Source organism: Taudactylus pleione, unplaced genomic scaffold (genome assembly GCF_031769625.1).
Source record: "Taudactylus pleione unplaced genomic scaffold, aTauple2 ptg000149l, whole genome shotgun sequence".
Classification (NCBI taxonomy): domain Eukaryota; kingdom Metazoa; phylum Chordata; class Amphibia; order Anura; family Myobatrachidae; genus Taudactylus; species Taudactylus pleione.
Genome location: NW_028284551.1, coordinates 1,310,056 through 1,337,672, shown reverse-complemented (window position 1 = coordinate 1,337,672; position 27,617 = coordinate 1,310,056). Strand labels below are relative to the sequence as shown.

The 27,617-nt window shown below is 43.0% G+C and overlaps 1 protein-coding gene across 2 annotated transcripts in view; it reads right to left on the bottom strand.

Moving 5' to 3' along the window:
• RRN3 (RNA polymerase I transcription factor RRN3) overlaps positions 1–27,617 on the bottom strand; it is a 70,667-nt gene that overhangs the window by 25,167 nt on the left and 17,883 nt on the right. Inside the window, exons 6-11 of one of the 2 annotated variants that reach the window (XM_088474220.1) lie at positions 22,474–22,533; positions 21,565–21,628; positions 18,278–18,347; positions 12,206–12,304; positions 10,878–10,973; positions 10,551–10,683 (exon numbers count right to left, since the gene is read on the bottom strand). In XM_088474220.1, the coding sequence (XP_088330346.1) occupies positions 10,551–10,683; positions 10,878–10,973; positions 12,206–12,304; positions 18,278–18,347; positions 21,565–21,628; positions 22,474–22,533 (522 nt within the window). The remainder of the gene's footprint in view (positions 1–10,550; positions 10,684–10,877; positions 10,974–12,205; positions 12,305–18,277; positions 18,348–21,564; positions 21,629–22,473; positions 22,534–27,617) is intronic. The other variant, XM_088474221.1, reaches the window with a different exon arrangement.

Genomic DNA, 27,617 nt, shown 5'->3' with positions numbered 1-27,617 from the left:
CAACATAGGATTGGACTGACTTTGTAAAGTGATCACATATTGCTTGCGGACTGAAGGTTCAGCGCTGAAATATTTCTTCTTGCCTGTATTACACAAACGTACTTTCTTCGGACTAGGGTGTGCCCATTTAGAGGTTAATAGCTGCTACCAAGAGGCGCAAGGTTAAAGAATTGTTTTCGTTTCCTAGCTCACAACATGGTATGTAAGACACTTGAGGAAAACGCTTTAGCCTTCAAGATACTAGGCTTCAATAGTCACACCATTAAAGCCAGCCAAGGATGTTCCTGGTGTAGAAATGGATCGTTGCAACAGATCTGGCAGCAAGGGAAGACACCAACCTGAACCCAAGAGTAGTTTGAGAATGTCGATGTTCCAGAAAGTCCGAGGTCAATCTGGGGCCAATAGAATCACCAATATCCCCAGAGATAGGATTTGTTTGACAATAAGAGGCAACGTTGGCAACCGGGCTTGGTAAGAACGCAGCTGATATTGCTAGCACAAACGCCTCTGCCCAAGACAATATTCAAGCAGCTTACTCCATAGCCCTGGTGTTCTGCGTGCGCCCCTTATTGTTGCCATATGCCACCGCAGTTGCATTGCTTGTTTGAATCCGAACCGTGTGACCCGCGAGAATCACTGAGATCCGGTAAGTGTAAAGTAGATGGCTCAGAGCTCCAAAACGTTGATGGGATGGGCAGACTCCTGTGCAGACCAGAGGCCATGCAGAAGAAGGTTCAGGGGTTACCGCCGCCCAACCCAGAAGGCTGGCATCTGTGGTCACAAGTACCCAGGATGGAGTGGCCAGAGACCTGCCCCTGCTGAGAATATCTGGAATCAACCACCAATGCAGGGACTGATGCGTGTACAGCAAAGGCTTAGCAGCTGAGACTACAGGTGATCGTTGGACCGTGACGAACCCCATAGAATATACCACAAACTACCGGAAGTGGAACCTGGTATACTAGATAGATTCAAAAGTCGAGACCATCTTCCCCAGCAATTGCATGCATAACAGGACAGACAGACCAATGCCAGAAGGGAACAGATCTTGTTCGGCAAAAAGAACACCCGCTGAAGGCTGGTGTCGAAGATCAAGCCCAGAAACAGCAAGCGTTGACAGTGTAACAGATGGGACTTCTAGCAGTTCAGGAGCCAACCATGCTCCTTCAATAGATGGAACTGTGCTGTTGAAGTGACTTCTCAGCAAAAGAGCAGAGTCAACCTTAATAAGGAGATTGTCAAGTAGGACACGATCATTATACCCTATTTGCGCAAGACTGATGCCATCACCATGATCTTCGTAAAAACTTTTGAATTAGTGGCCAGACAGAGCGGCAGAGCCTGAAACAGATAGTGATCTTCTCCCACAACAAATCTAAGGAGAATATGATGTCCTTCCCAGATAGTGACTTGGAGGTATGCATTCTTGATTGGCAATAAAGCCAACTATTGTTGGCCTTCATACTCAGAGATCACGGGCCTCAAGGTTGCCATCTGAAACTGATCTACCCACAGACTGGTTTTGAGGGCCATGAAGTTGAGGATGGATTGAAACAACCCTTTCAGCTTCTGGACTAGAAATACGATTGAGAAAAACCCCTTGGTTCGCTGATCCACCAGAATTTGAACAATCATGTCAACTAGCAGAAGAGAACCAAAGGCTGTTCCAAAGCTGCATGTCTCATATGGTCCCTTATACGTTCGGTAGAGAAAAGCAGGTCGATGACATAGCTCCATTGAATGACCCTCAACACCAAACGGTCTGTGGAGGACCTCTCCCACCAGTCTCTAAAAACAAGCAGACCCTCTCCCACTTTTGACCTAGACAAGTGGAAAGTCACCCTGTCCGACACTAGGCTTCTCATGCTCCTTGGATCCTGAGCACTTACTAGACAAGGTTGTTCCTACTCACTACACCAAGTGGCGGCCAGGAAATTGAGAAGTCCATAGGGTCCACAGGCATCACCATGAGGTATAGTTGGTTGGAGTCAGCCGTGCACCAAACAGTTAAAGCTTTAACTCTTAGGATACACCGGCCTTCCTCCAAATATACCCCGCCCCAAGCCACAGGCAGCTAGTTTTGTAAGCAAGCCCAAGGCAGGAGTAGGAGATAAGAGAAGGAAGATCAATCCACTCTAGAAACACTGCCCCCCCCCCTCCCCCAAGGAAGAGGGAATCAGTGACCGACAGAAAAAATACCCAATGAAGCAAGGTGCGTCAGTGTGGGCGCCCTATGAACATGGAAGAAATAGAGTTAACAAGGGTAAGCTATACCATAACTCTTAATTTCTTCTTCCATAGGGGGTCCACAGGGATCACCATGGGGATGTCTAAAAGCAGTTTCCCCTAAAGGTGGGGACGCTCCTGAGCAGAAAGGAGCATCCTGCGCCCAAAGGAAGCATTATGAAAGGCAAAAAGAATCAAATGCAAAAACACACCTAAAGGAAGGTGTGGACGAAAGCCCATGTGGCCACCCTGCATAATTGTCTAGCAGAAGAGCCACGGCAAACCGTACACGAAGATCCGACAAACAGGAACCACACACTCTTCATTCTAATGAAAAACACGGGATACCACTTTTGGAACGTAACCAACCAACTGTCCTAGATAAAAAATAAAAAGCACCCTGAAACCACTTAAACCATAGGGTCATAACATCTGGATGAGCACCCTTAAAAATAAGAGTGCTAAGCTCTGCGACAGATGCAGGCTGAGGAAGGCTTCCTCACCCCAAGCATTGTCCTGACCATAGAGCTAGAGAAACCTTTGTCTCTTATAAGGAATAACGCAAGAGCCAAGCCGACAAAGACAGACTAGGGAGGTCCGAGTGCAGACAAGGATCCTGTGCCAACATGTCTGGCCGTAGAGGAATTGGAACAGGAGTGGCTATGGAGAGACTCCGTAGATCAGTGAACCAGTGGTGCCTGGGCCAGGCTGGAGCCATCAGTTCACTGTGCCACCTTCCTGCTTGAATTCACAGAGAACCCTTGGGAGGAAGGAAATCGGAGGAAAAAAGGTGTGCAAGATTGAAATTCCATTGCACTGCCAGAGCATCCATGAAACCTGCTGAGAGGTCTCTGGTCCTGGACCCGTACCTGGGGGACCTTGTGGTTGTGACGTGAGGCCATGAGGTCCACCAAAGTTGAAAGACATCCGGGTGAAGAGCCCATTCTCCGGCGTGTATGTCCTGACGGCTTAGGAAGTCCGCTTCCCAGTTGAGGACTCCGGGGATGAATACTGCAGAGATTGCCGGGAGATAACGTTCAGCCAACATTAGGATGTGTGCTACTTCCCGCATAGCTGCTCGACTTCACGTGCCTCCCTGATGGTTGAGGTAGGCAACTGTGGTCGCATTGTCGGCTTTCTTTACCCACTGACAACGAACAGGTCATCACACCCCTCTGAAGAATTCCTTAGTGGAAGAAACGCATTAGGATTAACCATATACTGCTAACGCGTTCCATTTGATTATTCTCAGGATTGCTACTTAACAAGAGAAACAATGTTTCATTCTTCATGTTTGATTTAATGTGTTTTTTCTTATATATTTCCATTGCTGTAAGCTTTAAGAATTAGCAACCAATTATTAAAATACTATAAATTTTTATTGCACTTTCAGGTTTATTGTATTTATTAAAATATTTATATCCGATTGTACATCAGTCGTTTACCACACATTCTAGAAAATGTTATAAAGTCTTTCAAACTTATTTCAGTTTCCATTCATAGCGAATATCTTATTTTACGGTTCTTGAAGTTCTTATTACTGGATTATATATACTAACTATATGTTTTTTCTAATACCATATAGGCCTTATCATACATTTATTATTTTTAGAACACACCCAGAGGGTTCTATCTAAATTCAATTTTGTTTAGATTCATTTATATTTAGCCAGTGAATATTTTGTATACTAAAAAATTATTTTGTCTGCTTTCTTTTTTATATTTATTATTTTCATATTTCCTAGAGGTTATAGAAATCAAGTTTCTTAAACCTCTCTGGACTCTTAAGTCCTAATCTAGGTGTGTGATATCCTCCGCTGGACTCGGGGATTTCATAACCGATCATCTTCCTTACCCCCCCTTTTTTTTTTTTCCTCTTCTTCTTTCCTCTCCTCCCCCTACCCCGTAGGCGAGTCGGGACCCAACATTTATTTACTTTCCCCCTAAACCTAATCTTGTATTCTAAAATCCTTTAAAATGCCTCTGACCTTCGCTTCCATGAACGTCAAAGGTCTCAATACGCCTCAGAAGCGATCACTATTGTTTCGCTCCATTCGTGGCCTTAAAGCTGGCATTGTACTCCTACAGGAAACCCACTTTCGTGCTTCCTCTCACCCGTCTCTCCAATCTAAACATTTCTCAAACGTGTTTTACTCCTCCTGTCCGACTAAACACAACGGTGCAACAATAAACTACCCTTTGTTCAAGACTCTGTCCTTACCGACACAGATGGCAGGTTCATTATTATAACAGGAAAATTGGGACATATAGACCTGACGATAGCTAATATATACGCTCCTAACACAAACCAAATTTCCTTCTTCAATTCATTTTTTTCAACTCTAAATAAACGAAGGAAGGGTTGTCTCATTGTAGGTGGGGACTTTAATGCTGTCCTTAATCCAGACCTCGATAAATCGCACTCTCCAAATCGTCCCCAAGCACATCAACTAAGTAAATCTCTTAACAAACATCTGCGAGAATCTGGACTTTTTGACGCTTGGCGAGCATTTAATCCCTCCTCTCGCGACTACACTCCCCCCCCCCCATCAAACCTATTCTGTTTCTTTGTTGCACACTTTTCAGAACACAGTCAATTCCTCTATTCTGCCCAATACGTGGTCGGACCATTCTATTCTTACAATCGCTCTCAATCTCCTAGAGACAGCTATGTCTAAACATCCTTGGCGCTTAAATGAAACGCTTCTGAAGATACCCCAATTTCAAGAAAAAATTAGATCTGCATTGACCGATTATTTTTCTATTAATAAAGCAAATTCCCCCTGTTCACCCTTAGTTTGGGAAGCCCACAAATCGGTTATACGCGGATGTATAATTAGCTATGCCTCCTATAGAAATAAGACTAATAAATTTCAATTAGCTCATTTGACTGAAGAAGTTCAAAGATTAGAAACCTCTCACAAAAACAATCCTTCCCATATTTATAAAAAACTCACATCAGCTAAAAATTATCTTAACGCCCTTCTGGCGGAAAAAAACGAGAAATCTCTCCGCTGGCTTAACCTGCGTTTCTATGAAAAAAGTAATAAGGCAGACACTCTACTAGCCAATAGATTAAAATCCCGGAAAGCTAAATCTGCCATTCAAGCCCTTAGACACGACAATGGGGAATCTCAATACAACCCAGTAGCCATAAATACTATTTTTAAGACCTATTATAGCCATCTATATAACCTTTCAGAATCAGTCAGTTCAGATCCCAATGCTGAATCTCAAACTGTAGATTATTTATCCTCATGTGATCTCCCTTGTATTGACCAACAATTGTCGGGAACACTTGGTCTTCCCATAACAGAAGAGGAAACTTGTAACGCTCTGAAATCACAAAAACCATCTAAAGCACCTGGCCCTGATGGATTCCCAATATCCTACTACAAAACGTTCCAAGCTTCTTTAATTCCACATCTTACTGAGGTGAAACTTTTCATCCCTCTACCACTAGAGCTACCATCACGGTCATTCCCAAACCAGGTAAGGATCCACTCCTCACCTCTAATTACCGACCCATTTCATTACTTAATGTGGATTTAAAAATCTTCGCTAAGATCCTGGCAAACAGGCTTAATCCCCTTCTATCCAACCTTATCCATCCGGACCAGGTGGGCTTTGTACCGTCCAGGCAGGCACTTGATAATACTAGGCGAACAGTGGACATTATTCACTATATAAATAATCATCAACTTCCTTCTCTTGTGCTTGCTCTGCACGCGGAGAAAGCCTTTGATAGGGTTTCCTGGTCATTTATGATGCACACGCTTACTACTTTTGGCCTCGGGGGTAAATTTCTACAAGCTATTAAATCCCTTTACTTTAATCCAACTGCATCTGTTCTGGCTGGGTGGATACTATCAGATCCTTTTTCTATAACTAATGGCAAACGACAGGGCTGCCCGTTATCGCCCCTTATATTTGCATTGATTATCGAACCGCTGGCTAGGAGAATACGGGCTAACCCTGACATATCTGGTGTAACTATTGGAAACTCTCAATACACTCTCTCTTTATTTGCTGATGATATTCTTCTTACTTTGACTAAACCACTCGCCTCTCTACCAAATTTATTCCGTGAATTGTCCATATATGGAGACCTGTAAGGCTACAAAGTCAATCAAACTAAATCTGAAGCTCTTCCCATTCACCTCCCCCGGGTGATCTGAGACGGCTTTTGCAATTGAATTTTAATTTCCATTGGAGAATAGACTCTGCGATATCTTGGGGTTAATATTACTAAAACATATGATCACCTATATAAAGCGAATTATCCTCCTTTGTTTAAAACAATTGAACAGGATATTCTACAATGGAAAACTTATTTTATCTCATGGATTGGGCGTATCAATGTAATAAAGATGAATGTTCTACCAAAATTGCTTTATTTGTTTCAGACTCTACCTGTGGCAATACCAACCCAAGTCCTCAACCAACTCCAATCTTTATATTGTAAATTTATATGGAACTATAAAAGACCTCGTATACATCGAGATATCTTAGCTAGAAGATCATCAAACGGAGGCCTAGGTTTGCCTCTTCTATTACGCTACTATAAAGCTTCTCATTTGAGTCAGATGGTGGCCTGGCATGCTCCTAGTTTTACTAAACGCTGGGTTGACATCGAGAATGATTTAGTGGGTTATGATTCAATCTCACATTTGCCTTGGTTACCTTCCAAATACAGACCGCGCACTGCCCTCTCCGTACCAACGGTAGCTCTGACAATCTTCATATGGGATAATCTTAATAAAAAACTCTCTCTCTCCACCTATCCGTCTCCTCAAACCCCCATATGGAACAACCCTTCCTTCCCACCAGGCCTCTCACCTACCATGGCATCTACCTGGTCCAGGACCGGTATTACCCGCCTTCGTTATATTATAGGACAATTCGCCCCTCAAACGTTTAATGATATTCAGGAAAAACACGGCATTCCCAACTCGTTACACTATCAATACTTGAAAATTCGCCACTTTATCACCTCTTTATTTTCCACTACCTCACCCCGAAATCCCTCTCCTATAGAAAGATACTGCATTCACCGATCTACTGACAAGGGTACTATATCTTTTCTTTACCATTCTATATTGGCACCGGAATCCCCCTTATCCTCGACACACGAGCTAGCATGGGAGACAGATTTGGGACACCCATTGGGCGATGACACCTGGGAAACAATACATCTTACTATTTCTAAATGTTCCATCAGTGTGGCAATCAAAGAAAATTCATATAAAGTTCTCACCAGATGGTATTTAGTCCCAGAACGCCTCCATCATATGTATCCCAACACCTCTAACCTGTGCTGGAGACAGTGTGGTCATGTCGGCACATTTTTTCACATTTGGTGGTCGTGCCCAAGGATAGTCCCATTCTGGAATATGGTTTGCTCCCTCATATCATCTGCTATCACCCTACCTTTCTCTCTCTCCCCCGCTAACATTTTACTCTGTGTCCCGATGGATCAGGTTTCCAAAGACGCTAATAAATTAATTCTCCACATCTCCTGTGCAGCTAAGTATCAACTAGCACGCAACTGGAACAAAAAATAACACCCCAACTAAACAAGAACTTTTAAATAGAATCTGGTTTGTTTCTAAAATGGAGTATACTACCAGCCTCTTGAATAACTCAGTGCATAAATTCCATTCAACTTGGTCACCCTGGTACTCCTCTCAAGCAATTCCTCTTCCAGGTCTTTCATGAATCACATCCCCTATATCTATTCCCAATGTTTTCATTTATTATTTGTCTATCACGTTATCCCGACTCACTTACACACTCCCCCCCCCTCCTCCTTTTTTAATTTTTATACTTTCCCTTCGTCCCAAATATCCTCTAACTGAACTTTTACTTTTTATCACATTCTACCAATGTTGTTATGACTACTTAAGATAATATTTTCTTCAATTTCAAAATTAGCTGAACTTTTTCAATTATGACATTACCGGTGTAATCTTTCTATATGACTATATATATTGTTTTCGAATAATATATCTACTGTGACACCAAATTGTACTGTTTGCTTACCTCTAATTCTAATAAACGATTAAAAAAAATATAGATATATCCTTTATTTATATGGCACCACAAAAGGTTCCGCAGCGCCTTACACAGTACATAAATGACACACAAGAAACACAGTTAATAGTAATACAAAACAATGCAGGACAAGGATATGGTTTATAAACATAGCTGCATAGCACAAGCAGCAGGGCTTTTTATATTTCTATTCTTGCCAGAAAGCAAGGAGAAGACAAAAAATTGCTTTTGGGGGCACACCTAAACATAATAATTCAAATATGATGAGAATATTTATTAAAACACAAATTTTATTGGATACTACCCCTTTAAAATATTCCAAACGTGTTCAAAATGGGGGTATATCAAAGAAAATATTATTAAAACAAGTATTGAATATCAAGGGTTTTGCGAAATATCAAATAAATTCCCTTCTGATACCCAAAAGAGTCTAGGTTATATGTATTCAATCAGGCTTAATTAGGGTGTTATGCCATGCTCCAGTGAGTGGGTCCTTCTCACATGCTAGACCTATCCATATATTTTTTTTTTATTATTTGTTTTCTCTATATAGCACACAGAATATAAATATAATTATACTGGGTATAGGCTTAAGTGCGGTTATTTATCTGTCTCTTCTAGATATACATTGGCCAGCAACCAAATTAACTGCAGCTAAAGGGCATTCAATCTCCATAGTTCTGTAATACACATTTTTTGCTCCGTTTCAAGCGCCAGGGGCTATATATATTTTTATTTGTGTTCCCCCGAGGCATCCACCTTAGGAGACTGTTCAGCATATGAGCCACAGCAAAGGACAGAGAAATGCAAACTTTCAGAGTATGGCAATTTTTTTTTTATCCGGAGCTTTGCAAGTCTCCTCAATTAAATCAGAGATATCAGAAGAGGATGGAAAAGTAACTGTTCTCTTTTTTTTTTTTTTTTTTAATAGTTTAAATGGGCCCGCCGTCTCAGCAGGAGAGTCCATGTCCAAGTAGTACAAAGACAGATGGACCGTCGAAATAAGGTCCTCAATCCTATTTCTAGAGGAGGGTTCCAAACTATACTTAAGAGGCGGCAAATCATCCGAAAGCTCACTCTCCTATTTCTCCGAATCCAGCGGGGAGTGATAACGTTTCTGCATGTCCCTGTAACGCAGTTCCTCAAAGAACCTCTTCAAGCATGGAGATCTTTGCGAACCCAAAAGTCAAGCACTTTGTGGAATTAACCCAAGCAAGCTCCCCAAGAGGAGCAGGAAGAGACACTGGCACCCCCTGGAAGTGCTGCACATCTCCCGGGAGGGCACATACAGTAGGGCACCCTAGCTTGTTTCTCAAGCTGGTGAGACACCAACTTAATCAGCTCAGGCACAGAATTGCCCAAAGTATGAGCCCAAACTGTCTCTGCCTTGACAGGTATTGCGCTGCCTGAAACTGAGCAGTCACCGGACCCCACAAGGCAATCTGACTTTACATTTGGCGCAAGTAAAAAACATGGCCACCACATCCTCCTTAAGCCGCATATCCACTTAGCGATTTAACCAAGCGATTGCACGATAATGATGTCGCTATCGCGCAATCGCTTGTTAATCACCCACAAATCGGGCATGTAAATATCAAAAACGACCAGCGATGCGTGTGCCCGCTGGTTGTTTTTGCCATCTATCATCGCCCGTACATGCTCGTCAATTTGACGATCCCGTCAGGTTCAGCATGTGCGGGGATGATGGATGTGCCTAGACTGAACGGGTGAAGGTTCAGTCTAGGCACATTACTAGACATGGAAACGACAGCACGATTACAATGTCGTAATCGTGCTGTCGTTTCCATGTCTACTAGTGGATACGCGGCTTTAGACTTTGTGGACTTAAACTTACCAGACTTATCCGCCATAAACACTACCATAAATAACCAGGAAGGTAGCTGGATTGCAGATTACACAGTTTACACACAGGAAATCCAGCAAACAACAATGTAACAAACAGCTGGAAACTGTCCCTACGGGTCCCCTCGAGCAACAACATGGTCCAGTGTGCCCAGATTAGAATAGAGAGAAATTCTAGCGAATAGTAAACACATGATCTGGAGACAAATCAGCTCTCTATAGGAGATCTGGCCTTCACACATTTAATAAACTAAAGAGAAGAAAACAAACACTCATATCAACCTATACTAAAAGAACAAAAAAAAGGCAAGTATTTCTAATAGATTATTGAGTTAGGGGGGAAAAAAAAGCACTCATGAACAAAACTGCTGCCTTTACTGCTTGTATGTAACGGCTCCATAACTTACCACTTGGGAAGCAGAATTCTTTGATGTAGGCAAAAAGGACAGACAGGGATAAGTCCAAGCGTTCAGCAGCAGCATGAGCCATTGTGTCATAGACAGCAATTGCAGCCCTCTCCTGCGGCTCTTCATCTTCATCCTATGAGAATTACATACCTTTAGAAGCTAGATGACAAGAGTGAGGTAACTATTCAGCTAAATGTGGAATGTGTTATTATAATCATTTACAGTCATTATTTATTACATAACCCTCTGTGCCTTGATGTACAATTGTAGAACACTAAAACGTAATCAGAGACCCACAAACACTCGTAACGCCACCGGTTCTCTCACCATGTTAAACAAGGCTTCTTCTGTAGCACAGTTCTCTCCATTAGCACTGCTGGAGTTTTCTTCTGCATCCTCTATATCATGGCGGGGTGCACTCACCTGATAACCAACCAACAGGAAAACAAATGATGAAAACAGCTTATTGTAATTAGCAAGCAAATCTAAACCAATGTTATAAGATATAAACCAAGTAATCTGTACCAGATGTCTTCTCTAACACTAAAGTATATATTTGACAACAGCTTTGCAAGGAGGGGGTGTCTACCTCATGATTACATCATGTATTGGTTTGTATAGAACCACTTACAGTCCTGACTATATATATATTGCTTTTCTAGCCTCCTTTTGTACTTTCCAGCAAACCAACAACCAGTACTGTTTATTTCCATAGCACAGACACATGGTACAGCTCTGCAGTTTGCTCTGCCTTTAATACAGTCTTAGCAGGAGAACACTTCACAGGACAGCAAATATAAACTCCCGTGCCTACTACAAAGCCATGCATGAAATAAGCCAGGTAGATTGAAAGAGAACGCAAAATATCTAGAAATATAAGTAGAAACTCATGCGTGTACAAAGCACATATTTCAAAGTTATACTTTATGTATATGAACATAATAACCAATCATCCAGTCCTCTCCAATACCTAAAATATGATAAATATAATCTCATGTGACAAATAGCGCATGGCAATTTATTTTTGTAATTTGATAAACAAAAACAAGCCAACAAGAAGGCAGCAGCAGTAGCTTGTGAACAGCCTTGATCACCAATGTAATCACTTTCATATTTGGGGAATTTTGTTAACGCCTTCTTACATTTGCTTCGGTTTGTTAAAGCTTGAGAGAATTTACGTATGCAGTGTTTGCTGAATTGTTCCAGAATTTGTGTTTTGATCAGATACAATTAGCAAGTCATACCACATTTTTTATTTTGGATTTTATATACCTTTTTCCTACAGTTACCCTTCCATTAAAGGTAAAGTACCTGTACAGTATTTTCTGATGATTTAGACGTGATACCTTGTATGTAGCTTTTTGGTACTTTCTGGTTTCTCAGAGCATCATATAGTCTAATCTTTAGGTGAATTTGCCAGGACACTCTGACTGGGAAGAAGAAACAATCTTCAATGTTCCCCATTTATAAGTACTTTTCTATGGGGCTAAGAACAAAAATCCACAATGCTGCGGCACCATAAGTGTGGAATATAGCGGCAATCACTTGCACCCGGCGAGTAAATCTCAGGTAATTGGACTGAACATGTAGCATTACTTGTAGAGATCACTAGGAAATACTAAAACAATGGCAGTGATAAGCTATGGAATACATACATCAATTTTCAGCAGCTTTTCTATTACAAGTTCCAAAATGTCAAGCCTGAGTACTGGGAAGTAGATGGTTATCCGTAAAAGGTTATGTGTGTAACACTCCTAACATAAAACAAAGAGATATGTGAGCTGTGAGAAAATGACAAAACCCGCATATACTGACATAACATGTCGGTGACCATTTATCATACATTTAAGTTTATCCCATTCATGATAATAAGGGGATGTAGTTGTCATCCCGGTGGTTGGGATGCCGGCGCAGGCATCCAGGCATCAGTCGAAATCCCGATGCAAACATCCCAATTGTAAGTATTGGGGTTAGAGGGGGGAGGGTTAGGTGTAGAGGACTGACCGGCAGGTGTCGGTATTTTAACCCAGTCGGAATGCCGGCGTCGGGATTCTCACTGCCGGGATCCTGAGTGCCAGCATCTCATACCCAACCCATCAAAGGGGAATCGGTATGTAATGCCACCGGACTAAATACCGACTCTGGAAGCCCGAAACGTCAGGATCCTGACTGGGGCTGGCAAGTACCCTAACCCTCCCATTCTCCTAACCCTCCATTAGTGGTGCCTAACCTCCCCGGTGGTGCCCCCCCTTCCCGCACCCTAAACCCTAACACTCCCACCGTAAACCTAATCGCACCCTAACCTCCCCACAGTGGTGCCTAACTAAACCTCCCCGGTGAGTGCCTAATGCTAAATCCCCCTAGGGGTGCCTAAAACTAACCCTCCTCCCCACGGCTAACAGCCCGTTTACCTTAGTTCCGGATGCCGGGCGTCAGGATTTCGGCATTCCGGATGCCAGTAAATGAACTGCATCCCTTCAGAAGTATTGTACCCGTATATGACTGGACTCATATTTAGGTTTTAACAGTTTATTGGGAAGCACAGAGGAAATGGGCAAATATATTAACTTCCTTAATCCTTCCTATAAATCACTCATTTACAATAAAAGCACAAAATTGTTGGGCGCACACATAATAAATATGTAATTAAACTGACAATAAATTACATTCGCATGCATGCATATAACAATGATCCGTGAAAAGGACTACTAAATCCCAAATACAACATACCAAACTCACAGACAATTGGGAGCGCTAGGAAATGGGAGCTTTGTATTTAAATTACAGCCTTTTCTTGCAGTCTTTTGGAAGACACTGGAATACCAAGCAGTATAGGGCCAGGTAATAGGGATCTAGGGCTCTTTAATTTTACTGGACCATAGCTCTTCCCCCTTTATAACCCATAGACAAGACCTTCCCAGGCAGTCCAGCAAAAGCCCCAGGGTGAACAACAAGACTAAAAAGAAAAATCAAGAAATAACCAATGAACAAGTGACCCCAATGAGAAAAAGAGATTTAACGTAAGAACACGAATCCACTATGCGACACTGGAGTACCACAAGGACATGCCAAAAGCTGTTGCAGTGTGCAGCTGTTTACGACAAACACGGTCAGTTTTTATTCAAAAGCATTAAATCTATTTTGTAAAGGGCTGCATCGAAGATCAGGGGGTAAATTTACTAAAGTGAGAGTATTTAGAATTGGAGAGGTTGCCCATAGCAACCAGATTCTAGTGATTATAATCTAGAAGATGCTAGTTAAATGTTAAGTAGAATCTGATTGGTTGCTATGGGCAACATCTCCACTTCTAAAAACTCTCACTTTAGTAAATATACCCCCAGATGTCTGCCCGACACTACTGCCAGCAGATGCTCTGTCCAAGAGGTGCCTACTGATCTGGTAGAATGTGCCATTAACAGTCTCTGGAACAGGCAATCCAGCTACCACAGTAAGGCTAGTAAATTACCAAAATAATCCACATGGCAAGGGTTTGTTTGCAAGCTGGTTCACTTTTCATATGGACTTCATAAACAACCAACAGGTCATCCATCTCGGTTAAATCCTAGGTTTTCGAAACATAGATTCTCAAAGCTCTTACAATGTTCAGTAGCTGAAGACAACCCTAATTTGTATGGTGACTTAACTCAATTGGGCTAGAATCACTTTGTCCTGGATTCAGATAGAACCTAGAAACCACTCTGGGCTAAAAAGTATTGGTTTAAAAACAGACAAGTCTTCATGAATGATGAGAAAAGGAGACCTAAGATCTGAAACAGGAAGATAGTTTTCCTTTGCAAGGAACTTCTACTCCACCAAATCCAATGGTTCGAAAGAAGGATGTGGTTAACCTGTCAGCACCAGGTTAAGATCCCAAGGAGCAATTGGGGATATATGGAGGCTGCACAAGCATTATTTCCTGTAAGTCGTCTTCAGGTAAAATAAATTTTTTCTTTAAAAGAAAACTAAAAGGCTCAGACCTGAACCTTCAAAGAGCTTTAAGCTTCCAAACAGTCCTAGTTACAGCAAAGTAAAAAGAGTGGGAAAGACCTTTGCTCCACACAACATAAATCTTACTAATGCAATTCTTATTTGAAACTGGTTTTGTAGCCTTGAGCAGAGGTTTCCAAACACGGTCCTCAAGGCTTCCCAACAGGTCAGGTTTTAGAAATGTCCATGGTTGAGCACAGGTGGTTAAATCAAATTGACTGAGGTAGTAATTAAGTCACCTTTGCTCAACCATGGATATCTCTAAAACCTGAACTGTTGGGGAGTCTTGAGGACCGCGTTTGGGAACCTCTGGCCCTGAGAATAATCTGAACCACATTGTCAGAAAAACAAATCGCTCTAAGGATCATGGTTGCAACAGCAACACTGTTAAAGCCAACAGCAGTAAACTCCGGTGGTAAAAGGGACTCTGACTTAAGGGTTCAGGTCTCAAGAGGCATGTGCCATGACAAACTCTCCGCCATGTTTAAAAGGTCTATAAACCAAGACCTTCTGGGTCCAGTCATTGCAACAAAAATCACCAGAATGCACTTTTTTTTACCTTTGTGGTACTTGCGGAAGGATCACTACAAAAGGAAACAGGTGGATCAGATGGAAGCTCAAAGTATCTTACATGTTGTCTGGGAGTAGAAGCACTCCACATAGTGGTTCATCAGAGACTCTATCCTGCCGATATCTGATTGCATCCAACAGTCCACCAGCAACTGAAGAAGTCAGCGCCCAAGTTCTCCACACTAGGGTTGAAAACCACTTAGATGGCTGGAATGCTTAGCTGGTCGCTTTGATAGGTAGTGTACCCTTGGTTTACCATTAGTGATTTAAATCACAGCAGTTTCATTTTCGAAAAGTATCTCAATGGCCCTGTTGACCATGACCTCTGGAGTCCGAATATCTTGTAATCTGGACTGAAGTCTGACGCCCCTCAGCCACTTAGGCTTGTGCCCATCATTACTCTTGTCCAGTCCCAGATGGAGAATAAGCAACTCCTGTTTAAAGATACACACCTGGGTCCAGAGAAGGAGTCAGGTTGGATTTCTTAAAAAGTAAAATCATAACAGGAGCCTCCATGGTCCAGGATGTTTCCAGAACATGAGTCTGCAGAAATGCTGGAGAGATCGCCCTGATCAGCATATCGACCAGATAAGGAAAAGCCATCACCCAATGGATCTGATAAAGGCAGACATAACTGCCATTACCTTTGTAAACACATTTGGTGCCTGTCAGGATGTCAATAAAGCTATATATCTATCAATTCCAATGTTCTACTATGTTGCTGGGGCTTGACTGGTATATGTTTAAAAACTGCGAATACAAATGTCAGAACGTCTTATGTATTAACATACGGTCTTTGGATGTATAGCTTTATTGACAACCATCCACTCCGGCTGACATCAGAAGAAAGTTGACGTAATAGACGGTTTGGATATGCAGTTTACCTGCGTTCCATTTCCCGTAAGTGGCCAACCGAGATACGGTTACAGGAAGTGGATATAGGGTACTTCCAGTACAGAAGACAGTCCCCACAAGTATTAAAACTATCCTATTTTTCAAATGTGGTCAAATTATTTATATTATGAGAATATTTATTCAATTATATAGTATGTGTCGTATAAATAGAATGAGAATATATACATTGTTTTTTGGTCACCCCTTCACCCGGAAATAATGAGTCTACAAGGTATTTAAGGAACTTCTTGTAGACTCCTGATTATACTGCCTTGACAAAGCGCATAGACTCAAACCAGTTGGCGGCTAATGATAAGAGGATCCGTGGTATACTCGTGGAGCCTGATCCAGATTTTTGTTGCAGGTGGAAGATGAGGTAGAGGTACCGGAGCATCCATCTTTAATTTGTCTACATGCTTCAGTGAAACATTATGGAACATGAAATGAAAACTATGGTCTGAAGTTAAAAGGAAGTGTTTTTATTAATTTTTATTATCACCCACTTCACTTTTGATTCATTCCCACACACATTTTTTATCATCTGGTTATAGGCTAGTGCCCATGTCTTGTCCAACAAATTGTTTTATTGAGATATATTCTAGGTTATAAGGTGTAACCAGGATAAGATAAAAGCAGCTGTGAATTCAGATGAAGCATCATTTGGTAATCTCCACCACCTTTTCTGCCAAGTCCGTCGTCAGAGGACTTGGGAGCTGGCCATCTAGCTGTACAAGCCTGTTTAACTATCTGCAACTCAACAAGAGGCGTAGAGGACCGATCGCTAGAGTCCTAACTCTTCATATTCTCCACATATAGGTGTAAAACCTAGGACAGGGACACTGACATGTATGTAAATTAATCAAAAGTCCTCTTGGAATAAGTATCCAATTCTCAAGTCTGAAGCCAGAAGGCATGGTCTGCCAAGACAGTTCAAGCTGAAATTCTAGTCTTATATACTCAGAGAACTCAGCATGAGCAAATACAATTTTGGTCTGTCACAACTCAGACCCACTGCTAATTGCTCCAATCACCTTTCCACTGACTTTTTGACCCAAGTCAAAACTAAACTGGATTTAAGGGAGAAGCTTGTTGTGGTGTAAACTGCCTTAAGGCATGATAACAATTTCCCCTCTGATAAGGTAGTAGGGCTCAGAATGGGAATGTTATGGTCTTAGAAAGGCGAGCTATGGGGGAGCATCCAGCTCAGGTGGGAATTCCCATTTTGTCAAAACCTTGATCAGGATAGAAGCACTGCAATCTAAGGCATATCTGAAACCATTGAACAGGCTTTAGTGCATGCTTCAGAATGCAAAGTCCAGCAACGGAATGGGAAAGAAACTGTTTATTTCTCTTCATTTTTAAACAATGAAGTGTCTGGAATATCCAATTCATCGACATCCTAAATTCCAATGCCTGACTCACGGCACACACAATCATTCACTCCCAGTTTCCTGTTGTAATCCTCGACAGTATACTCCATATCGGGGGCTTCTGCCACCTGTCCTTCCTCTGGGTGGAAAAGCTGCAAACTGATTCCTCCTGAGATTGGGGAAGCCCTGGAAGACACAACTTCTGAGGTCTAGAAGAGGTGGCGGCTCTCAAAGCTCACCCTGAGTAGACAGTTCCTGCACACTCTACACTGACAATGCTAGGCCCGAGAACAACCAGGCTTGTACAGGTGGAGGCCAAAAGAGGTCAGATGAAGACCCCAGAGGGTGCACCGTCTCTTTTTCTGAGTTGGGAGCACCCCTGCTTGGCTCCATAGGACATGCGGTGAGCTGTGTGAGCAACTTCAACAGCCTGTAAAAGTAGCTGGCTCCATCATCTCAGTGGGTGTAGACGAGTGCAGTCACTGGTCCTTTGCCCAACATGTCTCTCACTCTGGACTGGGCAACAATCTGAAGTGACTGAAAAGTTTTGCCACAGTCTCTCCTCCAGGATCAGCCTCTTTCTCATATATAACAAAAATGAAATAAATGGACAGGACAGCTGCAGTTGCACAACCCAGAAGGTGCAAAACATACAGCACATTATCTAAAACATTAATCACTCGTTTTACAGATTAATAAAATGGCAATTGCATGTAAAGTCCTAAACACCAGAAACAAAAAATGTGTGCAATATACTGTATTAACAAATATGGAAGTGCTGTGTTTAGTTAGACACAAATTAATTTACTGTAACGCATGTAAGTCCTTAATGCAGTCTATAGATGAGTAATCTACTAAATGACTCCTCTTCTACATATACTTATACATTTAAAATGGAAATCTCACCAGAATTCTTGGAGATTTGTTGACATAAGGAAATTTTTCCACAAGAATTGGCATTAGAAATCGTGGTGCTCTGCATAAAATAATAACATAAATTAGGACAAGATCCCCAGATGCACTTAGATGTACATTTTTTACTTGATTTTTTTTTTCTTTTCTGTCTGAACTCTGATCCCTGGAAATACAACAGTGTGGGAAGAATTCCACTAAAATTATTGCATTTAACTAGCCCTGATCTCAATAAATAATCAAAATAAAATACAGCAAAGAAATAAATTACCAACAATAAATGAACACTCCCCATATTGCAAGAACTTCTAAAGGAGGAGCAAAAATGGTAATACATATACTAAATATCATTCCCCAACTGTAAAAATGCAAGACTACATGAAAAATAGTTTTTTGTGATGTCACATACCTATTTTAATGCACCCAGTTTAAAGAGATTTTGCAGGCTCATCTCATCCTAACTCCTATTTTGTTAAAATACTACAATACATCTGTAGCAATTATACTTCTGGTTGCATTATTATTATTTAGAAAATATTGGTGATTAATGAACTGCAAAGTTGGGAAGACCTAAGGGTAAATTTACTAAGGTGAGAGCTTTTAAAAGTGGAGATGTTGCCCATAGCAACCAATCAGATTCTAGATAATATCTTCTAGAACAGGGATGAGGAACCTCAGGCCTGGAGGCCGTATAAGGCCCGCAGAATCATTTGGTCTGGCCCTCTGAGATTTTTTTCTGCTAGCCTCATCTGGCTAGCAGGGTGCCTAGAATGGCACCCTCCAGTCAGAATCAATGCAGCAGTGCCGCCTGAAGCGTCCTTAGGACGCTTCAGACAGTCATGCCGATGCCCTTACAGCTCCCTCAGGATGCTCCAGGCATTGCTGTAATCACCGGTGATTGTGGCCCGCCCCGTGTGGCGTCACATGGAGGGGTCGTGGGCTGCACCAGGCTCATGAATAATGTATTATACAGTCAGGTGCATAAATATTGGGACATTGACAGAATTTTCATATTTTGGCCTCTATTCACCACCACAATGGCTTTGAAATGAAACAAACAAGATGTGCTTTAACTGCAGACTTTCAGATTTAATTTGAGGGTAATTAGATCCAAATCAGGTGAACGTTGTAGGAATTACAACGGTTTCTATATGTGCTTCCCACTTTTTAAGGGGCCAAAAGTAATGGGACTATCAACTCAAAAGCTATTTCATGGACAGGTGTGGGCTATTCCCTCGTTATTTCATTATCAATTAAGCAGGTAAAAGGTCTGGAGTTGATTCTAGGTGTGACATTTGCATTTGGAATCAGTTGCTGTCGACTCAATATGAGATCCAAAGAGCTGTCACTATCAGTGAAGCAAGCCATCATTAGGCTGAAAAATCAAAACAAACCCACCAGAGAGATAGCAAAACATTAGGTGTGGCCAAATCAACTGTTTGGAACATTCTAAAATAGAAAGAATGAACCGGAGAGCTCAGCAATACCAAAAGACCCGGAAGACCACGGAAAACAGCTGTGGTGGATGACAGAAGAATTATTTCCCTGGTGAAGAAAAACCCCTTCACAACAGTTGGCCAAATCAAGAACACTCTCCAGGAGGTAGGTGTATATGTGTCAAAGTCAACAATCAAGAGAAGACTTCACAAGACTGAATATAGAGGGTTCACCACAAGATGAAAACCATTGGTGAGCCTCAAAAACAGGAAGACCAGATTAGAGTTTGCCAAACAACATCTAAAAAAGCCATTACAGTTCTGGAACCACATCCTATGGACAGATGAGACAAAGATCAACTTGTACCAGAGTTATGGGAAGAGAAGAGTATGGAGAAGGAAAGGAACTGCTCATAATCCAAAACATACCACCTCATCAGTGAAGCATGGTGATGGTAGTGTCATGGCGTGGGCATGCATGGCTGCCAATGGAACTGGTTCCCTTGTATTTATTGATGATGTGACTGCTGACAAAAGCAGCAGAATGAATTCTGAAGTGTTTTGGGCAATATTATATGCTTATATTCAGTCAAATGCTTCAGAACTCATTGGACGGCGGTTCACAGTGCAGATGGACAATGACCCGAAGCATACTGCAAAAGCAACCAAAGAGTTTTTTAAGGCTAAAAAGTGGAATGTTATGCAATGGCTAAGTCAATCACCTGACCTGAATCCGATTGAGCATGCATTTCACTTGATGAAGACAATACTGAAGGGAAAATGCCCCAAGAACAAGCAGGAACTGAAGACATTTGCAGTAGAGGCCTGGCAGAGCATCACCAGGGATGAAACCCAGCATCTGGTGATGTCTATGTGTTTCAGACTGGAAGGATTGGCAAAAGTGAAAGTTAGATTTAGGATTGTTTAGTTTGTCCCATTATTTTTGGCCCCTTAAAAGTGGGAGGCACATATAGAAACCGGTGTAATTCCTACACCGTTCACCTGATTTGGATGTAATTACCCTCAAATTAAATCTGAAAGTCTGCAGTTAAAGCACATCTTGTTTGTTTCATTTCAAAGCCATTGTGGTGGTGAATAGAGGCCAAAATATGAAAATTCTGTCAATATCCCAATATTTATGCACCTGACTGTATATATCAAAATGGCCCTCAGCAGAAAAAAAGGTTTCCCACCCCTGTTCTAGAAGGTGCTAGCTAAATGTTTTGTAGAATCTGATTGGTTGCTATGGGCAACATCTCCACTTCTAAACTCTCACATTAGTAAATATACCCCCTAGGGATTATTTAAGAATGAATAATCAGACACCACCATCTTTTTTTTTTTTTTTTTTTTATCAAATAGGACTGCTACAGAGCCCTGCAGATATACACTAGTACATTTCCCTGTGGGAAGCAGAGAAAATGGGTTCCATACAAAAAGCTAGACAATTAAAAGGTCGACAATTATTTGGTCAACACCAGAAGGTTGACATAACAAAAGGTCGACACATGATAAACGTTGATTGTTTTTTAGGGTTAGGTTTAGGCACTTGCCCATACTGTTAGGGTTAGGCACTAGGAGGGATGGTTAAGATTAGGCACTGTAAAAGACGGTTAGGGTTAGAAAAAAAAAATTGTGTCAACCATTTCCATTTTGACCTTTTGAACCTTTAACCTTCTGTACGGTCTAATTTTTGTCATGTCAACCTTTTGGTGTAGACCAAATTGTCGTGGACCTTTTGTATCACACCTGAGAAAATACAGTAAAGATTACACCGAAAGGAAAAATAACAGTCTACAGAAGTAAAAAGCAATTATACATTAGTAAAATAAAATATGTACTTACGATGGAACGTATTGTGCTATAATCTGTAATGCTCTATGACAGGAATTAAACTTTGCAAAAATATCTAAATAAAGGAAATAAACATTTTCATGAGAAATATCTGTACAAGACAATTAAAAGTGTATCACACAAAATACATCACTAATGAGCAGTTCTAGATGCATAGACATGTCCTAAATGGACTCAATAAAGGTACAAGATTCTGAAGTGCCCGGTTTATATAATTTTCACAAAACAGCCAACTGCCACAATTAGATAGCATAGCTCTAATGTAGCATACACACGGGTCAGATGAACGATTTGACCAACGATTTTGCACACGATTTGAACTACGAACAATTTTTGACTGCATTAAAATGACTGAAATCGTCCAAAACTGACTGCAAACACATCAGATGTCAGATATCGTTATCTGACCATCGGGAACGCGCATCGTTCAGACATGTCAGATTTTCCTTCAGATATGAAAGGAATATATGAAATCGTTATCGTTCAGATCTAAAGAAAAATCTGACCGTGTGTATGCAAAATAACAAGGATAGAAGAACAAGGGTAGTTAGGAACCTAACATTTTCAGTCTGGGCTGTAGGGGTTATTAAGCTGTGGAATCCTTCCTACATAAGGTGGTGATGGCAAATTCACCAACACAGACATTTATCTATAGCTATAATCTGTAAAGGACATTGTGTCGAGCAACTGATCCAGAAAATGTATCCATTGACATTTATGGGGTTAGGAAGAATTTTTTTTTCCTCATCTGTTTCAGATGGGGATTTGTTTGGTATTCCTCTATATCAACACAATTAGAATTAATGAGCTTGATTTATATACAAGCATGTAATAATATCTCACTTTCTATCCCGTAACATATGCATAGAGACCATTAAATATAAAACAAACTATGCTCACCTTCGTCTTCACCTTCAGAATCCGAGACATGTACATTACCATCACTTATGAGAGTACGAGCTGTTGGAAAAAAACAATGGCATTTAAACACGTGTAGAATGGGGGGTCATTATTGTTAGTGTTCCTAATAGGCAGAATTATCAGGGCACTGCAACCTGCTCATTTTGTGAATAGGAAAATGCTTTAGGGAGAACCATGCTGACTGGATAATTAGCGCCGTTCTGGATACTCCCCCCAAGTGCAGCCATTACCATACTCCAGGGAGGCCCACTGCACCACACTAGTAACCAGATTAATTCAACATTGAGACTTGCAGAGAACCCAGAGGCCTGCTGTGAGTAGGTTTTTCCCACTCCGGACACATCTTTGACAGCAGCAGAGACACAGCGGTTCACACCTCTACTGCCCTATGCCATACTTGTCAACTCTCCCTCATTGTCAGGGAGACTCCCTGAAATGGCAGCAATCTCCCTGATTGCACCCTACCACCATTATGTAGCGGTTCGATACTTTGAAAAAAAAAATAATAATAATAAAAAAAAAATTATATATATATCTCACACAATATTGTATAGTTTAGCCACCTAGAAAGAAACTGAGGTATGTATTATCTCAATGTGACATCAGGGAGAGGAGCAATAAAGGAAAAACCAGATGCTTGATACTCAGCGCGTGCAGTGTGCAGGCTCCTCAAGCCGAAAATGACTAGATGTATATAAATCTAATTATTTTTAGTTTTAAGGACTGTTTATTAACTATGGAGACAATTTTTTTTTTAATCGGAATTTTCACAGGCTCAAGTCTAAAATGACTATGTATATAAATAATATGAGATATGGTAAGAACTTACCTTTGTTATCTCTATTTCTACGAAGTCCATAGGGTTCCACAGGATTCCTTGGGGTATAGGTGATGACGTCAGGCATCGGGCACCATAGAGTTAAGTTTTCAGCCTCCCAGGATGCACTAGGGTCCCACTCCTATACCCCGCCCCCGAGCCAAGGCATCTCAGTTACATACCAAGCAATAGGCCGGAGGAGGAGAAGGAAGAGAGAGAAAAAAGATCTGGACACACACAAGAATCACATTCTCACCAGAGGGAGACGGAAAAACCGGTGACCAGAGTAAAGTCGATCTGCAGCACAGGTGCGACAGGGCGGGAGTCCTGTGGAACCCTATGGACTTCGTAGAAATAGAGATAACAAAGGTAAGTTCTTACCATATCTCATATTTTCTACATCAGGGTCCATAGGGTATCCACAGGATACCTTGGGGATGTCCCAAAGCACTATCCTTCAAGGGTGGGGACGCTCCTGTGCTGAAAGGAGAATCAGTCGCCCGAAGAAAGCATCCTGAAAGGTAAAGGTGTCAAACGCGTAATACCTAACAAAGGTATGGACAGAGGACCACGTGGCAGCCTTGCAGATCTGGACTGCAGAGGCACCACGTCGAGCTGCCCACGAAGGACCCACAGACCTAGTGGAATGAGCCCTCACAGAGGATGGAACCGGAAGGCCTTCATGAAGATAAGCTTCTGAAATTGCCATACGAATCCAACCTGCCAAAGTTTGCTTTGAAGCAGGCCAACCCTTTTTACGGAAGCCATAGAGGACAAACAAGGCGTCCGACTTCCTAAAAGAAGAAGTGCGTTCAACATAAATCCTTAAGGCCCGCACAACGTCCAAAACGGCCTCACCCACTGAAAGATCAGGCGAGTTAAAAGCCGGCACGACTTCCTTGTTGATATGGAAACGTGAAACAACTTTGGGAAGAAATTCAGGACGAGTGCGCAGCAATGCCCTGTTCCCATGAAAAATCAGGAAAGGGGGTCTACAGGAGAGAGCCCCTAAGTCAGAAACACATCTGGCCAAAGTGATGGCCAGAAGGAAAATTGTTTTAGCTGTCAGCCATTTAAGGTCCACTGAGCCCAATGGTTCAAACGGCAGTCCCTGGAGAGCCCTCAGGACCACAGCTAAATCCCAAGCCGCCACCGGTGGAACAAAGGGCGGATGAATTCGAAGAACACCTTGCATAAAGGTGCACACATCAGGGATTGTAGCAATCCTACGATGGAACCAGACGGACAGGGCAGACACCTGCACCTTCAGAGAAGCAAGGCGAAGCCCATGGTCTAGTCCCGCCTGTAGGAAAGCTAACACTCTAGACAGACGGAACTCCTGAGGGGCATAACCTCTCGGTCGACACCACTGGAAGAACATATGCCACACACGATGGTATATCCTTGCAGAAGATGGTTTCCGAGCTCTTAGCATAGTTCGTACTACAGAGCTGGAAAACCCCCTGTCGAATACTGACACCATGGAGCCCAGTAACCTCATCACCGAGTGCAGGGACATACGGCGACTCTGCAGACAACTGCGCACCCTCAACTGTAAGGCAGAGATCTTTTCCCCGTCACAAAGATCCTCTGCTGACTGGAGTCCAATAAGGCTCCGAGGTGCAGAATCCTCTGAGACGGGATCAGGGTGGACTTTTGCCAGTTTATTAACCAGCCGTGCCGTTGCAGTACCGCAATCGTCAGATCCAAGTGGTGTAGAAGGAGCTCTGGAGATCATGCTACCAACAGAAGGTCGTCTAGGTACGGCAACATGCAGACTCCCTGCAGCCGCAGGAAAGCCGCCATGACTGCCATAACCTTGGTGAACACACGTGGTGCTGTCGCCAGGCCAAAAGGTAACGCCCGGAACTGAAAGTGATCGTTGCGGATTGCAAACCTGAGGATGGCGCAAAATAATAGGGACATGCAGGTAAGCGTCCTGTATGTCCAACGACACCATGTAATCCCCAGGTTCCAGCGCCAGAATGATGGACCGTAGGGTCTCCATCCGAAACCGCAGCACCCATAAGGACTTGATGAGGGCTTTGAGGTTGAGAATCGGACGGTACGACCCATTGGGCTTCTGCACCAAAAATAGATTGGAATAGAAACCCTGGCCCCTCTGGGAGAATGGAACAGGCACTATAACTCCAGCCTGGAGCATAGTGTGCAAAACCTTCCGCAGTTCCATGGCTTTGTTCCGGTCTAAGGGAAGACCCGTGGTGAAGAATTGGGATGGGGGCCTGTGCCGAAAGGAGAGGGCATACCCGTGAACTCAAGTGTCTGTCGTAGTTACCAACCAATACTGGGATAACTGCAGCAGGCGGCCTCCCACTTTGGGATCCCCCAAAGGGAGGCCCGGACCGTCAGGCCGCAGGTTTGTCATCAGACTTAAGGGCTGGACGTCTGGTACTCCAGGCCTGTTTCCTGGGCTTGGCCGATTTCTTGGGGCCAGCTTGTCGGGGAAAGGACTGTGCTTTAGGCCTACCCTGGGCCCTGTAAGGCCGAAAGGACGACGTACCCGAACTGGAAGGGACCGCAGCAGACAGGAGACATGCAGACTTGGCTGCCGCCAGCATGGCCACAATTTTGTCCAGATCCGGACCAAATAGGACTTCTCCATTAAAAGGGCAAAGCTTCCAAGCCCTTTTTGGAATCATCGTCCGCCTTCCAGGATCGCAACCATAAGGTGCGACGAGCAGCTGCCGAAGAAATCCGAGATGCGAGGGTACTGATATCCAAGGCCGCTTCATAAATGTAAGTGGCCGAATCCCGGAGATTGCCAACCAACTCGGCCTGTTAAGCCGAACAGTCGGAATCCAAAGACGCCTCCAAACTATCAGCCCAGCGCTCCATAGCTCTGGCTACCCAACATACGGCCATAGCCGGTCTGGATGCCCCCCCCCCCCGCCCCGCGAGGGAATAACAAGAGATATGGTAAGAACTTACCTTTGTTATCTCTGTTTCTACGAAGTCCATAGGGTCCACAGGGTTGACCTTGGGGTATAGCTGGATCTGGATCCACGGGCACCACGCAGTTAAAGCTTTCACTGCTCCCAGGATGCACTTGGGTCCGATCTCCTCTATACCCCGCCCACGAGCCACAGGCACCTCAGTTGGTAAGCAGCCAAGGCCGGAGGAGGAGACTAAACAGAGAGAAGGAAGACTGGAACACACAAGAAACCAAACTCACAGAAATGGGAGACGGAAAACCGGTGACCAGCCACACAGCCCATTTGAAGCCAGGTGCGTCAGGGCGGGCGCCCTGTGGACCCTATGGACTTCATAGAAACAGAGATAACAAAGGTAAGTTCTTACCATATCTCTTGTTTTCTACTTCAGGGTCCATAGGGGGTCCGCAGGCTTGACCTTGGGGATGTCCCAAAGCAGTTCAACTAAGGGCGGGGGACGCTCCTGAGCAGAAAGGAGAATCCTGCGCCCGAAGGAGGCATCCTGAGAGGCAAAGGTGTCAAACGCATAAAACCTCAAAAATGTCTGAATGGAAGACCAAGTGGCTGCCTTGCACAGCTGAACAGCGGAGGCACCACGTCTAGCAGCCCAAGAAGGACCCACAGACCGAGTGGAATGAGCCTTAACAGAGGCCGGAACAGGTAAACGTTCCTGTATATAAGCCTCCCTAATAACAGAACAAAGCCAACGGGCTAACGTTTGTTTGTTGGCAGGCCAACCCCTCTTATGAAAACCAAAGAGGACAAACAAAGAATCGGACTTTCTAACCGAAGCAGTCCGATCAACATAAATTCGTAGAGCACGGACCCCGTCCAATGAAGCCTCACCAGCTGAAAGATCAGGTGACTGAAAAGCTGGCACCACCAGTTCCTGATTAATGTGGAACTTAGAGACAACTTTAGGCAAAAACTCAGGACGAGTGCGAAGCACTGCTCTGTCCTGGTGAAAAATTAAGAAGGGGGGACTACAGGAAAGCGCCCCCAACTCAGATACCCTCCTGGCCGAAGCAATTGCCAGGAGAAACACCGTTTTTAGTGTTAACCACTTGAAGTCAATAGACTCAAGAGGTTCAAAAGGAGGTCCCTGCAGGACCCGAAGAACCACCGCCAAGTCCCATGGAGCCACAGGAGGCACAAAGGGAGGTTGAATCCGGAGCACACCTTGGAAAAAGGTGTGAACATCAGGCAAGGTAGCGATCCGTCGTTGGAACCAAACAGACAGAGCCGACACATGAACCTGAATGCTTTAGGGAAGCAAGACGTAAGCCCAGATCAAGACTGGACTGTAGAAATGCCAAAATCCTAGAAACCCTGAACACCTGAGGATCAAAGTTTCT